The 14,350-nt window shown below is 51.1% G+C and overlaps 1 protein-coding gene across 1 annotated transcript in view; it reads right to left on the bottom strand.

The window, feature by feature from the left end:
- The window catches only part of LOC129704169 (lysyl oxidase homolog 4-like), a 57,025-nt gene that overhangs the window by 23,979 nt on the left and 18,696 nt on the right, over window positions 1–14,350 (bottom strand). The window contains exons 4-7 of the mRNA XM_055647096.1: window positions 12,570–12,778; window positions 3,276–3,314; window positions 1,222–1,435; window positions 578–761 (exon numbers count right to left, since the gene is read on the bottom strand). Coding sequence (XP_055503071.1) covers window positions 578–761; window positions 1,222–1,435; window positions 3,276–3,314; window positions 12,570–12,778 — 646 coding nt within the window. The remainder of the gene's footprint in view (window positions 1–577; window positions 762–1,221; window positions 1,436–3,275; window positions 3,315–12,569; window positions 12,779–14,350) is intronic.

The following is a 14,350-nucleotide window of genomic DNA, read 5'->3' on the forward strand; positions in this document are numbered from 1 at the left end:
TACGGCGCAGAAATAGGCCCTTCGGCCCATCGAGTCCGCGCCGACCAATGATCACCCCGTACACTAGCACTATCCCACACACTAGGGATAATTTAACTAATTTTACCAAAGCCAATTAACCTACAAACCTGCACGTCTTTAGAGCACGAGAGGAAACTGGAGCATCTGACGAAAACCCACGCGGTCACAGGGAGAACGTGCAAACTCCGTACAGACAGTCAGAGTCTAACCCGGGTCTCTGACGCCATGAGCCAACAACTCTACCGCTGCGCCACCGTGTCACCCAGGAACACCTGTAGCATTTCTGATGGGAGAGGGGAGAAGAGGGAGAGTGGTCCTTGATTATGCTGGTGGCCTTGCCGAGGCAGCGTGAAGTGTAGATGGAGTCAATGGAAGGGTGGTGTGTGTTTTCACACTTCTGTAGCACTTGCCTGATGAGAGAGAGGAAGAGGAGGTGGAGGGCAGTTGGAAGAGGGAGGTGGCGGAGGGAGGTGGTGCAGGGTGGTGCAGGGTGGTGGTAGGGGCTGCTTTCTCAGCCCTATTCTCCCTCCCCCCCCCATCGCCATGCTTCACTGACCTTGTCCGAGTCGTGCACCAGCCAGAGCCTCCCTAGCACTGCCGTAGCCGAGCTCCCGGCACACCACACTGGCCGATAGCAGGTTCCAGCGGTCGTCACACACTGTGCCCCATTTGCCGTTCTTCAGCACCTCCACCCTTCCCTCGCCAATCTGCGCTCCCCCCTTCAGCCTCACCAGTGGTTGCTGTGGAAACACACGCCGCACGCCAGAGTATAAGCATCATGAAGATCGGATCAACACAACCCAACCCAACCCAACTCAACCCAACCCAACCCAACCCAATCCAATCCAACCCAACTCAACCCAACCCAACCCAACCCAACCCAACCCAACCCAACCCAACCCAACCCAACCCAACTCAACTCAACCCAACTCAACCCAACTCAACCCAACCCAACCCAACCCAATCCAACCCAACTCAACCCAACTCAACCCAACTCAATGAAACTCAACCCGACCCAACCCAACCCAACTCTACCCAACCCAACACAACCCAACCTGACCCAACCCAACCCAACCCAACTCAACCCAACTCAACCAACCCAACCTGACTCTTCCCAACCCGACTCTACCCAACCCGACTCTACCCAACCCGACTCTACCCAACCCGACTCAAGGGAGAGGCCAGGTGCAGGAGCCTCACCTCGGCACGGTAGGCCTTCCGGAAGCGAGAGCCGGTGCCCTGGGAGAAGGCGGGTCCCGCCACACAGCTGACGATGGCGTGCATACCCCTCTCACATGGGTGGACCTTCTTCCCGGCAGATACACGCAACCGGCACTCTGACATGTGAGGCTCGGTACCCGAGCAGCCGACCTGGTGCACCCAGAAACTCCGCTTCCTCGTGGCCGAATATAGCCTGGAGGGGAAGTTAAGAATTCAGCATATGTCCAATTCACCTCTATCCCATTGTGGACATTGGTCTTTGTCTCTGGAACTGATGCGCTACAATGCTGAGAACTATATTCCGCACTCTGTACCTTCCCCTTTGCTCTACCTATTGAACTGACTGTGTCAATGGATAGTATATCTGATCTGTTTGGACAGCATGCAAAAGCTTCTCACTGTAGGTGGATACGGGTGAGGGGGGCCATTGGCAGATGGGTGGACCAAGTGACAAAGGCTGGTGGTGGAAATGTCTGTCAGATAAGGAGAGAAGTGAACTGTAAAGCCGGAGGGGGGGGGGGGATATGGGTAGAAGGAGGGCGGGAGATGAGTGTACGGAGGAGGGGGAAGGAGCAGGGTAACGGGTGGGGTGGGGGGGGGGGGGGTGATAGATGATGGGGCAATGTGTGCGTGGTGTTTTAAATTGAAGAATTCAATGTTCCACGTCACCTGTCCATGTTCTCCAGAGATGCTGCTTGACCTGCTGAGTTACTCCAGTGCTCTGTGTCCTTTTTTTTGTGTAAACCAGCATCTGCAGTTCCTTTTCTCTATACTCAACGTTCATACCGCTGGGGTGTAAGCTGCCTAAGCGGAATACGGGGTGCCTTTCCTCCAGTTGTAGCCTCACTCTGACAGTGGAGGAGGCTCAGGACAGAAAGGTCAGTGTGGGAATGGGAAGGGGAGTGAAAATGGTCAGCAACCAGGAGACCAGGTAGGTCTTGGTTGGTTGGTTGGTTGGTTGGCCTATTTATTGTGGCGTGCTACAGAGATACAGAGAGAAGCTGTACGCAATGAGTGCTAGTATACAATGAATCAGTCGCCTAGTTTTGTGTTGGTTCAGGTAATCATATACAGTCTTTCCACTGTCTGGATAGCACGCAACAAAAACTTTTCACTGTACCTCGGCACATGTGGCAATAAACTAAACTAAAGATAGACACAAAATGCTGGAGTAACTCAGCGGGTCAGGCAGCATTTCTGGAGAAAAGGAATTGGTGACGTTTCGGGTCAAAACCCTTCTTCAGACTGAGGGTCATGGGAGAGGGAAACTAGAGATATGAAAATGTTCAGGACAAATCAGAGCCGGCACCGGTGACCAATGGAAAAGTGGAGACTATTATGGGCTGTGGAAGAGGCGATAATGAAGGGATATGTGGATGACATGAGCATGACGACTAGGGTCAGGGAGAAGAGAAGGGAGGAGATGCAGGGGTTACTTGAAATTGGAGAAATCAATGTTCACGCCGCTGGGGTGTAAACTGCCCAAGTCAAATACGAGGTGCCTTTCGTCCAGTTTGCGTGTGGCCTCACTCTGACAGTGGAGGAGGCCCAGGACAGAAAGGTCAGTGTGGGAGTGGGAATGGGAAGGGGAGCTAAATTGTTTGGCAACCAGGAGATCGCGTAGGCAAAGGGAAACTGAGCGCAAGTGTTCGGCGAAACTACAGTTGTGTGCTGGAAACAGACACAAAAAGCCGGAGTAACTCAGCGGGTCAGGGGTCAGGCAGCATCTCTGGAGGAAAGGAATAGGTGACGTTTTGGATCGAGACTGTTCTGAAGTGATGGAGGCCTCATCGGGAGCACAGGGTTGCAGGAGGTGCATGTGAAGTACTGCTTTCACTCTCCCTCTCCCGTCCCCCACCTATTTACATCTCAGCTAATACAAAGCTGCTGACTACTTTATAGCCTCAATAAAAGTGAGACTGCTAAATGAGCTCAGTGTGTGCGAGGGTCAGGGGGAGGACAGGGGCAGACGTCAGCGCGGTCTCTGTGGGGCAATGATTGATGAATTGCCCAGAGTAACGCTGTTTTCCTACCTGGCTTTGGGATTTTTCATCTTTTGATCCCACAGCTTCCTGCAACACAAGAATGCAAGAGATTACTTTCTTACCAGCACCATCCACACAAAGTGTAGACTCGACACAGAGCGCTGGGCGGCACGGTGGCGCAGCGGTAGAGTAGCCGCGCCACAGTCACAGCGCCACAGACCCAGGTTCCATCCTCACCACGAGGTGCTGTCTGTGTGGAGTTTACATGTTCTCCCCGTGCCCACGTGGGTCCTCTCGGGGCGCTCCGGTTTCCTCCCGCACTCCAAAGACGTACGGGTTTGTAGGTTAATTGGCTTCGGTAAAATTGGAAATTGTCCCCAGTGTGTGGGATAGTGCTAGTGTACGGGCTGGTCGCTGGTTGGCACGGATTCGGTGGGACGAAGGGCCTGTTTCCACGCTGGATCTTTAAACTCTAAATAGAACAGTGCAGCAGGAAAAAAAAGAACTGCAGGTGTTGGGCAACACACAAAAGGACACAAAGTGCTGGAGTAACTCAGAGTGGTCAGGCAGCATCTCTGGAGAACATGGACACGGGACCCTGGTTCAGTACAATACAGGAACAGGTCCTACAACCCACAACGCCTGTGCCAAACACAATGCCAAGGTCATATCTTATCTGCCTGCAAGTGATCCATATCCCTCCATTACCTGCATATCCATGTGCATATTTAAAAGTCTCTAAAATGCCACTATCTTATCTGCCTCCACCACCAGCCCCCCCCCCTCCACCGGCAGTGCATTCCACACACCCACCACTCACTGTGAAAAATAAAATTACCCCACACATCTCCTTTAAACTTTTCCCCTCTCACATTAACACCATACACCCACCACCCTTTGTGTGAAAAAGTTAACACTCAAGTTCCGATTCATTCAATCTTTCTCCCCCCCCCCCCCCTCATCTTAAACCTACATCCTCTGGTTTTCGATTCCCCTACTCCGAGTAAACAGACTCTGTGCATTCACCCAATCTATTCCTCTCATGATTTTATACACCTCTGTAAGATCACCCCACATCCTAAAACACTCCAAGGAATAAAGTTCTGGTCTGCTCAACTTCTCCCTGTAGCTCAGACCCTCGAGTCCTGGCAACATTAGAATTAAAGGGTGCTCTTTTAGAAAGGAGGTGAGGAGGAACTTCGTTAGTCAGGGGGTAGTTAATCTGCGGAACTCATTGCCACAGAGGGCTGTGGAGGCCAAGTCAGTGGAGATTTTTAAAGCAGAGGTAGACAAATTCTTGATTAGAATAGGTGTCAAAGGTTACGGGGAGAAGGCAGCAAAACAGGATAAGGAGGCAGAGATCAGCCATGATTGAATGGTGGAGTAGACTCAATGGGCCGAATGGCCTAATTATGCTCCTATAACTTGTGAACATTCTTGTAAACCTTCCCTGCACTTTTAAAAATTGCAATAGTATCTACCTCAAATGCCTCCTCCGGCAGCTCGTTCCATACACCCACCACCCTTTGTGTGTGTAAAAAAAGTTAGCAGTCAGATTCCTATTAAATCTTCCCCCCCTCACCTTAAACCTTTGTCCTCTGGATCTTGATTTCCCCCACTGAGTAAAAGGCTCTGTGCATTCACTCGATCTGTCGAAGACCCAATAAATGTCCCACAGACATCAAGAGACCACTCCTGGCTCTGAGGGGGGTATAATTGCCAAATTCAGGTAAAAATAGAAGTCACTGCTCCCCTTCAGTGACCGCCGTCGTTACAAGGTGTTCGAGTTACTCGTACTTGTGGTGGGGAAAGGGTGTGAGCACATCCTGGCACCGGAGACAGGACCCAAAATACAGGAAAGATGCCATTGAGTTGGAAAGGGTGCAGGGAAGATTTACGAGGACGTTGCCAGGACTCGAGATCCTGGGCTACAGGGAGGCATTGTACAGGCTAGTACTTTATTCCATGGTGCACAAGAGGATGAGAGGTGATCTTATAGAGGTGTACAACATCATGAGAGGAATAGATCGGGTTGATGCACAGAGTCTCATGCCCAGAGTAGGGGAATGTTGAACCTGAGGACATAGGTTTAAGATTTAGGGGGAAAGATTTAATAGGAACCTGAGGAGCAACTTTGGTTGTGGGAGTATCGCTTTAAGATGAAAAGGGCAAAGTTCAAAGTTCAGTCTGAAGACGGGTCTCAACCCGAAACGCCACCCATTCCTTCTCTCCAGAGATGTTGCCTGTCCCGCTGAGTTACTCCAGCATTTTGTGTTTACCAAAGTTTAAAGGAGATGTGCGGGGCATGTTTTTCACAGAGTTGCAAATACCTGGAGCTGCCGAGGTGGTGTTGGAGGCTGATACGATAGTGCCGTTTAAGTGACTTGTGGATATACAGGGAACAGAGGGACATGTTTCCAGTGCCGGCCAGCGATCCCCGCACACTAACACTATCCTACACTAGGGACCATTCACAATTTTACCAAGCCAATTAACCTACAAACCTGTATGGCTTTGGAGTGTGGGGGGAAACTAGAGATCTTGGAGAAAACTCACGTTGGTCATAAGGAGAAAGTCCAAACTCCGTACAAACAAGCACCTGTAGTCAGGATCAAACTCGGCTCTTTGGCGCTGTAAGGCTGCGCCACTGTGCCGTCCTGGATCATGTTATGCAGGCAGATAAGAGTTGGTCTTGGCATCATGTTGGGCACGGACATTGTGGGCCGAAGGGCCTGTTCCTGTGCTGTTCCTGCTCTATTGTCTTTCCTGGTTCAGGTCAAGGAGAGTACCTCCACCCTTGACCAACATAGGTCAGCGTGCCTTTCCACCTCCCTCCCACACAATTCCTGCCACTGCCCTTGGCCACAAGCAAATGTTTTTACCCCAGCATTAGGACATCCGAGTTATTTGTCCAGCCTGCTGTGAGAAAAAACACCAGGAGCTATATAAAGAGAGGGAGAGACCACAGCTAACCACGATCGCAGCATAGCACTCGAAATATCATCAGTGTTTATATCTTTAAATATATAAGAGCAAATAAGGGAGGATGCGTGGAATGGACAGAGACTAGAGGGCATAGTTTTAGTTTTTTGAGCTACTGCACGGAAACAGGACCATCAGCCAACGGATTCCACGCCGACCATCCATCACACTAATTCCATGTTATTCCACTTTCTCACCCACACCCTACACACTAGGGACAATTTACAGAGGGCCAAATTAACCTGCAAACCTGCACGTCTTTGGGAAGTGGGAGGAAACCGGAGCGCCCGGAGGAAACCCATGTGGTCACAGGGACCCGAGGTCAGGATTGAACCCGGGTCTCTGGCGCTGTGAGGCAGCGGCTCTACCCGCTACACCACCGTGCTGTATTCAATTCAAGAGTAAAGCTACTGGTCTCATAACCTGTGCCTTGGCTGGTCATGGAAATCATACTGGTACACTCATACAGCATGGAAACAGGCCCTTCGGCCCAACGCCCACACCGACCAACTTGCCCACACCGATCAACATGTCCCATCGACACTAGTCCCACCTATTTGCGTTTGACCCACATCCCACTAAACCTGTCCTATCCATGCACCATTCCAAATGTTTCTTAAACATTGTGATAGTCCCAGCCTCAACTACCTCCTCTGGCAGCTCGTTCCATAGACCCACCACCGTTTGTGTTAAACGTTGCCCCTCAGGTTCCGATTAAATCATTCCCTCCCCACCTCACTTTAAACCTGTCCTATCGTTCTCGAATCACCTACTCTGGATAAAGGCCTATTTACCCCATCTATTACGCATGATTTTTTACACTTCTATAAGATCACCCCCTCATCCTCCTGCGCCCCATGGAATAATGTTCTCGCCTACTCAAACCTCTCCCAAGTCCTGGCAATATCCTCGTAAATCTTCTCTTTTAAAACACCTATTCGCAATTGGAAGGGTAATATCATCATATGGTCCATGTGTTTTGCGCCATGTCTAACATTCATTGCAAACTTTTTCAGAAAGTGGTTAGTTTCCTGAAGTTATTTTAACTAATGATAGCTTGGAGTAAATTACATCTCTTGGTACAGAGGTTTGTGATACAGGGTGAGGTTATGCAGAGTGAGCCAATGTTCTCCAGGAGTCGGAGAAACGAGTAGAGACCTCGTTGAAATTCTCAGGGGCTGCCAGGGTGGATGAGGGGACCATGTTTCCCCCGCTGGGGTGTCTAAACCAGGAACAGCAGCCTCTAAATAAAAAGTCGCCTATCAGGGTCGTCGAGATGGAGAACACGGAATCATCCCCTCAGGCACAACTTGTCTATGCCGAACATGTTGGCATTTAGCCCAATTCCACAAGAAATTACAGAGAGTTTCGACTTTACTTTAGACTTTAGAGATACAGCGCAGAAACAGACCCTTCGGCCCACCGAGACCACGTCGGCCGGTCTTCACCCGTACACTAGCACAGTCCTGCACATCACACTAGGGACAATATACAACACCAGTGTATTCAATCATGAGGAATAAATTGAGTAGATGCACAGAATCTCTTGTCCAGAGTAGGGGAATCGAGGACCAGAGGACATAGGTTCAAGGGGAAGGGGAAAAGATTTAATAGGAATCTGAGGGGTAACTTTTTCACACAAAGGTTGGTGAGTGTATGGAACAAGCTGCCAGAAGAGGTTGTTGAGGCTGGGACTATCCCAACATTTAAGAAACAGTTAGACAGGTACATGGATAGGACAAGTTTGGAGAGATATGGAGCAAACACAGACAGGTGGGATTAGTGTAGCTGAGATATGTTTCCTGGTGGGGGAAAGTTGGGCCAAAGGGCCTGTTTCCACACTGTATCACTCGATGACTCTACCGAAGCCAATTAACCTACGAACCCGCACGTCTATGGAGTGGCAGTTGGTTGGACTAAGGTCAAAGATGAAAACACACAAAGCGTGAGATAAGTCTAAATCTCAGTGCGGAAACAGGCCCTTAGGCCCACCGAGTCCGTGCCGACCAGCAGTCATGCCATACTCTAGCGCAATCCTACACACTAGGAACAATTAAAAATTTAAACCAAAGCCATATCTGTGGAATTCTCTGCCACAGAAGGTAGTTGAGGCCAGTTCATTGGCTATATTTAAGAGGGAGTTAGATGTGGCCCTTGTGGCTAAAGGGATCGGGGGGTATGGAGAGAAGGCAGGTACAGGATACTGAGTTGGATGATCAGCCATGATCATATTGAATGGCGGTGCAGGCTCAAAGGGCCGAATGGCCTACTCCTGCACCTATTTTCTATGTTTTCTATATCACCCATAAACTTGTACGTCTTTGGAGTTTAGGAGGAAACCAGAGCCCCTGGAGTAACCGCAGAGAACGTAGTCACAGGGAGAACGTACAAACTCCGTACAGACAGCACCTGTAGTCAGGATCGAACCTGGTTCTCTGGTGCTATAAGGCAGCAACGTTACTGCTGCACCACTGCGTCTACACTCTGGTGTTTGGTGCCCAGCCCCTCCCTGGCTTGATCTCTAACCCCCCCCCCCCCTCCCTCCCTCCTCTCCTCAGTCCGTATTTATGAAGACATGGTCCGATGAGTCTGGTCCTGGCCCCTTGTTGCTGAGTTATTGACCCAGCCACTTTAAATTCCACCCAGGATTATAACTCTGAACCACCGGATTACAAGTACACCAATTGAAGCCACATCCAAGAATAATTCACAAGGGAAACAGGTGTTAAAAATAGCAAAGAATATGTTGTCCTAACAGGAATCAGAAAATCACACCCAGAACCATCTGCAGAACATTCCACGTTGAGCAAGTCTTCCTGTTTTCCTTCTCTCCATCAACAGAGCCAGACCCACCGAGCACCTTCCACAGTCTAGTTTACCTTAGTTCAGTTTGGAGATGAAATGCAGAAACAGGCCCTTCGGCCCACCGAGTCCACGCCGACCTCTGATCACATTATCATCATCCTACACACTAGGGACAATTTACAATTTTTAAACAAAGCCAATTCACCTCCAACGTGGGAGGAAATCGGAGCACCCGGAGAAACACCACCCGGTCACAGGGAGATCGGGGATGGAGGGAGCTTGTCGTCCAGGGAGGTTCTGGAAGGGCTGGACTTCTACAGGAACTGGCTGAAGGGAACAGGTAGATGCCCAATACTGAAGTGATGTGCAGACTGAGCAGACGACTAACGTGTGTGGACAACAGTGTGGACAACTGGAGATCTTGTGTCGAGAGCTATCATGGTTCAAAGGGCTGAATGGCTTATATCAGCCTGGGCTTCATAAACAGCTCTCCATGGAGCCCGTCAACTGGCAGATGGAGGTGGATTAGTTTAATTTACTTTAGAGATACAGCGTGGAGACAGGCACTTCAGCCCAACCGACCAGCGATTATCCCGTGCACCAGCACCATCCTACACACACCAGGGACAATTTACAATTTTATTGAAGCCAATGAACCTACAAACCTGCACGTCTTTGAAAGGTGAGATGAAAACGCAGCACCTGGAGAAAGCCCACACGGTCACAGGTAGAACGTACAAACTCCGTACAGACAGCGCCCGTGGTCAGGGTGGAACCCGGCTCTCTGGCGCCGTGAGGCAGCAACTCTACCGTACCGGCCCGGGATCATGAGCGGCCCGGCGCCAGAGAAAGACCACCCGTGTGTGACATTTAAACATTACACAACGTCTAACGTTGGTTGACTTGGTAAGTCATCGGAGCAGAATTAGGCCAATCTGCCCATCGAGTCTACTCCGCCATTCAATCATGGCTGATCTATCTTTCCCTCTCAACCTCATTCTCCAGCCTTCTCCCCATAACCTCTGACACCCGCACTCATCAATAATCTGCCAATGTCCACTTTAAAAATACTGACTGACTTGGCCTCCAACGCCATCTTCGGCAATGAATTCCACAGATTCACCACCCTCTAAAGAATATTCCCCCTCATCTCCTCTCTAAAGGTATGTTCGAAAGGAGTTGATCAAAGAACTGGATACTAAAAGGTCCGGAACGCTCTACCCTGGCCAAGTTCATTTTCACTTTTCCCATTTCCTCTTACAACAGTTTGGTCATGATTTGGTATTCAGGCCAGAAGCTAAACTCAGAGTCTCGGGAAATAAAAATGTTTCCTTTTGCATGCTGGCAGCATTTCCCTGGAACCTGCAGGGAACAAAATGTTTCTCCCTTCCCCGTAGCAAACAAGTTGGATCATCCAATAGTTGGGAAAAGATTCCATGCATTCCAAAGTTACTACACTTAGTAAACAGGTTCATTTTCTTCATTCTTCAAATCTCCTGCCCGTCTCAGAGTCCAAAAACTCAAAGTTGCAGGAGCTGAGATTGACCAGGAGTCGCAGCTACCTCATTGTGGACATTGGACCGTGTCACTGGAACTGGCCAGCTACAATGCTGAGAATCATATTCTCAGAAAAACTACATCAGATGGTATAGGAGCCTGAAAACATCCAGGTTCAGGAACAGTGTCTTCCCTGCAACCATCAGGCTATAAACACCACAACCTCCAAATAGGCTACAAACTACATGGACTTGGGGCATTGTTTGTGACTTTGCACTAATGTTGTCTACTTATTCGTCTGTTTTTTTTAAATATAAATGCTGAACGTTTGTCATTTATTATGGGTTTTACAGAGTGATATGTTAAATATCTATTACGTTAAGAGGGGGGGAGAGGGAGAGGGAAGAGGGGAGGGGGGGGGAGGGGAGAGGGGAGAGGAGGGGAGTATGGAAGAGAAAGAGGGGGTAAGAGAGGAGAGGGGGGGTGGGTGGGGGGGAGAGGGGGAGAGAGGGAGGGAGGAGGGGGGAGAGGGGGGGAGAGGGAAAGAGAGAGGGAGGGAGGGGGAGGGAGAGGAGAGAGGGGGAGAGAGGAGAGGGGAGAGGAGGGGGGAGAGTGAGGGGGTGAGAGAGAGGAGAGAGAGGGGGGGGAGAGGGGGGGGGGGGGAGGGGGGGGGGGGGGGGGAGAGGGGAGGGGGGAGGGAGGGGGAGAGAGAGGGGGGGGGAGAGAGAGGGGGGGGGGAGGGAGAGGGGGAGGGGGAGGGAGGGAGGGAGGGGGGGGGGGGGAGAGAGAGGGGGAGGAGAGAGAGGGGGGAGAGAGGGAGAAGGAGAGAGGGGAGAAAGAGAGAGAGAAAGAGAGAGAGAGGGGGGAGAGAGGGGGGGAGAGAGGGGGGAGAGAGGGGAGAGGGGGAGGGGAGGGAGGGGTGAGGAGGGGGAAGGGGGAGAGGGGGATGGGAGGTGGGGGAGGGAGAGAGGAGAGAGAGGGGAGAGGGGGGAGAAGGAGGGGGGAGGGGGGATGGGGATACGGGGGGACAGGGGGAGGGGTGGAAAGGGGAGATGGGGGGACGGGGGACGGTGGGGGGAACATAAACTGCTGTCTCACACAGGTGAAAGTAAACATCCCCAGAAATACTAAAGTGTGGTCTGGTCATTCCAGTGGAAACAGAAGTCTCCTTGTGTTTAAATGAGGATTTCTCAGAGCTTGGCAAGGAGAGGACAAATGCACATTCTCAGAACTGCATTCCAGAAGGCATTAGCTTTGGAGGACGTGAGGAGCCACTGTTGGGTTACAAAGGCGCGAGGGAACGGTATCTGTGGAGCGAGTGGGGGCTGGGAAAGTGCTGGTCTTCATGGGGGGGGCTGTGCTGGGCCATGTGAACCACCGGCCAGGCCCTGCCACAGCGGCCGACCTGCACAAACACAACTCTGCAGCATGTTTGTGGAGCGGAGACAAGCTCACACATCCCACACCAAGCAGGGCGGCAGCGTGACCCCACTAGGGGGGGGGGGCAGAGTGGGATGGATTAGCCCAGACAGGGTCCCTGAGTTTGAACAATTGCTGCTCGTGACAGACAGTTCATTCCATGTGCGGTGGCTTTGAAGGCGCCAGAAACGGGGCGACTCTTGTGCAGGCAGTGAAGAAAGCTATTGGCATGTTGACCTTCGTTACGGGAGAATTTGAGTTAAAGTCCTACAGGGCCGTGGTGAGACCACACCTGTAGTATTGCGTGCAGTTTTGGTCACCTAATTTGAGGAAGGACATTATTGCTATTGTAGGGGTGCAGCGTAGGTTCGCCAGGTTAATTCCCAGGATGGCGGGACTGACATATGATGAAAGAATGGGACAACTGGGCTTATATTCACTGGAATTTAGGATGAGGTGATCTTATGGAAACATATAGTCAGCATGGACTCAGTGGGCCGATGGGCCTGTTTCCTCGCTGTATTTCTACGGCCTAGTGTGTCGGACAGTGCAAGTGTAATAGCTGGTCGGCGTGGACTCGGTGGGCCGATGGGCCTGTTTTTGGGCACTGTGTCTCCAGGGTGTAAGGTCAGGACCTACCTGTAGATCTTCGTGTTAACGGGCAGCTCTGCAGGAAAGCCCAGCATCCCGCACACCACCCGGCTGTTGTTGAGGTTCCAGTTGGCGTCACAGACCTGCTTCCACTTGCCCTGGTACCTCACCTCCACCACCCCCTCCGTCACCGGGTTGCGTTTCCGTGCCGACGCCAACATGGGCCGCAGCCTCACCTCCTCCACCTTGTTCTGTCGCTGGGGGAGGGGTAGATAGAGAGAGAGAGAGAGAGAGAGAGAGAGAGACCGTCAGCCCAGTGCCCATCTCCACCCGCGTAGCGATGGGGCCCCTTCAGAGAACCTGGGGCAGTACAGCACGGGAACAGTGTCTTGTTTTGGTCTCCTAATTTGAGGAAGGACATCTCCCACCCCCTCCCTATTGTCAGTCCGAAGAAGGCTCCCGACCCGAGCCGTCACCTATCCATGTTCTCCAGAGATGCTGCCTGATCCGCCGAGTTACCCCGGCACTATGTGTCTAATCCTGTCAGGAACCACATCAAGGCAGCTGGAAGCACAGGGAGGAAAACCGCCAAAGGGGTTGGATACCATTAATTTTTAATTTAGATTATAGACCTGAACTTCAAACGGTTATGTCAACATTGCGGTCAAAATCTTAAGAAGAGATCGCCATGGAAACGGGTAAATAGCGTGTGGGAGAGCCAGCCGCCTTGCTTGCTGGGGGAGAGGATACACTCGAGATTTGCCGTGAGCTTCTAATGGGGCGAGACCCCCCCCCACTGACTCCCTCCCACATGCAACACTCCCCTTGTGCCTTGTCATGGGGCGACTGCTTCCATCAAAGGCCACTTTGATTGTGTTTATTTTGTGCGTGCCTGCATTGTTGGCCGATGGTTTGAGGATGAGCTCCCCCACTGACATGGTGGTGGGAGATGAAGGGGGTAGGTCCTGGCCAGAAACAGGATATTTCATAAACACCAGTGGTTGACAGGAGAGAGACCGAGGGAGACTTCACCAAGGATCGACACAGCATGCTGTGGAGTCACTCAGCAGGGTAGGTTAGAATCACTGGAGAGAAGGAATGGGTGACGTTTCGGGCCGAGGCCCTTCTTCAGACCAAGGGCTGGTGAGGAGGCACAGATGAGGTAGACAGTCAGAATCTTTCTTGAGACGGAACCTCATTGAAAGTTACCAAATAGCCAAGGGCCTGGATAGAGTTGGTTATTCAGTTTCTATGTGTAAAGTGAAAAACATTAGTTGCGTGCTAACCAGCCAATGGAAAGACTGTACATGAATGGATGTGGTGAAGATGTTTCCACTAGGGGGAGAGTCCAGCAGAGGGCACAGCCTCAGAATAAAAGGTCGCACCTTTAGAAAGGAGATGAGGAGGAATTTCTTTAGCCAGAGGGTGGAGAATCTATGGAATTCATTGCCACAGACGGCGATGGAGGAAAAGTCATTGGGTATTTTTAAGGCAGAGATTGACATGTTCGTGATGTCAGGGGGTTATGGGAGAAGGCAGGGGTTGAGAGGGAAAGATAGATCAGCCACGAATGAATGGCGGAGTAGACTTGATGGACTGAATGGCCTTATTCCGCTCCTAAGACATGAACTTTTACCCCCAGGATGGAAATGTCAAAGACTCGGGGGTATGGTTTTAAGGTGAGAGGGGCAAAGTTTAAAGGAGATGTGCGGGACTCATTCATTTACACAGAGGGTGGTGGAGGCAGATGCAAAAGACTCGGGGAGGCTTTGGGATAGGCAAGGATAAGTGGGGAATGGGGCAATGGATCAAGTTTAGCAGGAGATGAG

The sequence above is a fragment of the Leucoraja erinacea genome, chromosome 15 (assembly GCF_028641065.1).
Source record: "Leucoraja erinacea ecotype New England chromosome 15, Leri_hhj_1, whole genome shotgun sequence".
Taxonomy (NCBI): Eukaryota; Metazoa; Chordata; class Chondrichthyes; order Rajiformes; family Rajidae; genus Leucoraja; species Leucoraja erinaceus.